At 69.4% G+C, this 1,737-nt stretch overlaps 1 protein-coding gene across 1 annotated transcript in view; it reads right to left on the reverse strand.

Annotated features, from left to right (window-relative positions):
* Positions 1-1,737, reverse strand: part of LOC102383419 (survival motor neuron protein 1-like) — a 3,748-nt gene that overhangs the window by 1,156 nt on the left and 855 nt on the right. The window contains exons 3-6 of the mRNA XM_025196560.1: positions 1,581-1,735; positions 1,198-1,389; positions 818-952; positions 343-402 (exon numbers count right to left, since the gene is read on the reverse strand). Of these exons, the coding sequence (XP_025052345.1) occupies positions 343-402; positions 818-952; positions 1,198-1,389; positions 1,581-1,735 (542 nt within the window). The remainder of the gene's footprint in view (positions 1-342; positions 403-817; positions 953-1,197; positions 1,390-1,580; positions 1,736-1,737) is intronic.

Genomic DNA, 1,737 nt, shown 5'->3' on the forward strand with positions numbered 1-1,737 from the left:
CCTTGCCCGTGCCCGGCCCCCCACCCCGCCCCAAGGCTCGGCTCGGCCCTTTCCCCCCAGCCACGGAGAAGCCCACGTGCAGCCTGCTGGTGCCACCTGGCGGCTCCTTGGCACGCCGGCACCTGCTTCCCCACAGGCCGGGAAACCCCTTCTGCAGGACAGCTCAGCCCCGCAGCCCTGGGCATCTCCATGTGGCCAGGTCCCAACCCCCGGGGCTGCTGGGTTCCTGACAGCTTTGCCCCCCACATCTAAGTGGGGGGCAAGAAACTGCTGGGCCCTATTGCAGCCCAGGGCTAGGACCCTGCCTGGCAGAAACGGTGCCCAGGAGAAACGCGCACTCACCGGGGGCCAGGGGGGTCGGCAGGGTGGGGGCAGGGATAGGCCGGGCCACCGGTTGCTGCTCTAAAGAGGGAGGCACAGAGGAGTCAAACAGCAGGACCAGCTGGAGCCCGAGTGCCCCGGGGTGGCGCAGCAAAGCCTGGACCCAGGGCAGGCAGGACGCAAGCGCAGGCTGGAGAGGAGCCTGGCACGGTGTGACGCCAGTCCCATGGCAGCAGCGCCAATACAGGGCAGGGGAGCGGGACCAGGTGCCCCCAGCACAACCCATCCCTCCCCTCCCCTCCAAGTCCAGGCTGGCAGGGATGCGGCCCTGCCGAAAGGCAGCATGGAAAGGGAACCGTGTCCTCAGCAGCTCGTGCTGGGGGTGCAATATGGAGCAGCGCAGGTCTCCCTTCTCAGCCCTAGCCCGGTCCGACTCTGCTCAACTTTGGGGTGGCAGCAAGGCGGACCAGGCCAGGAGGGGTAGGGGGGCACTCACCTTGGAGGGCAGAGGCAGGGGTGGCAAGTGGCGTGCCCACTTCCCTGTGGTACTCGGCCTCCTCCTGCCGTGGGGCAGCTGCCAGGAGGGGAGGGGGCTTGGCCTCCGGGGGACCCCGTGTGCATCCTCTTCCACCTGGCCAAGGGGACACGAGGGTCAGAGCAGCCTGCGCCCCAGGACACGCTGGCACTGGCACAGGGGAGCCAGCGAGGCTGGGGGCTGTACAGCCAGGTAGGGGGTGAGCAGGGGGGTGGGGTGGGAGGGAAGCAGGAGTCCCCAGGGAGGTGCCAAGGTGTGTGGCACTGCAGAACGGACCCAAGTGCCAGGCCTAGCTAGTGGCCTCGATAGCCCAGGCACCCTCCATGGCATAGCCGCCCCACCTCGCTGGCAGGGTGCCCATGCAGGGAGCTCTCTGCGGGCAGCAGGTCCTCCAAAGCCTGCTCCTCCTGGTTCCCGTAGCCGTCGAACTCCACCAGGCACGTCCCTGCCTCGGTGTCCACCGACCGCACCGTGGCCGGGTACAGCAGCCCGTCCTCCGACCAGACCACGCTGCAGGCGTCGCCCACCTGCCACTGGGGAAAGGGCACAGGTCACATCAGCCCCCCATCGCAGGGCCCGACCATGGCGGAGAACCCAGGAGCCCCGGCTGTGCTCCCATCACCCCCCACCCCTGCCACGTTTCACCTTCTGGAGCAGGAACCCCCCGACCCAAACCTAACCCTGCTCCCTTCCGGGGAGACAGCTTCCAGCCACCGGGCCTCACCGTCCTGCCGGGCCGCGGCGAGCTGTCGGGGGTCCGGTCGGGAGGCAGCAGGTCCCGCAGGCTCTGCTCCTCCCGGTTCCCGTAGCGCTCATACTCCACCACGCAGGTGCCCTCGGCAGGGCTCAGGGCGACGACGCGGGCCGGGTACGTCAGCCCG

Source organism: Alligator sinensis, unplaced genomic scaffold (assembly GCF_000455745.1).
Source record: "Alligator sinensis unplaced genomic scaffold, ASM45574v1 scaffold1295_1, whole genome shotgun sequence".
Lineage (NCBI taxonomy): Eukaryota > Metazoa > Chordata > Crocodylia > Alligatoridae > Alligator > Alligator sinensis.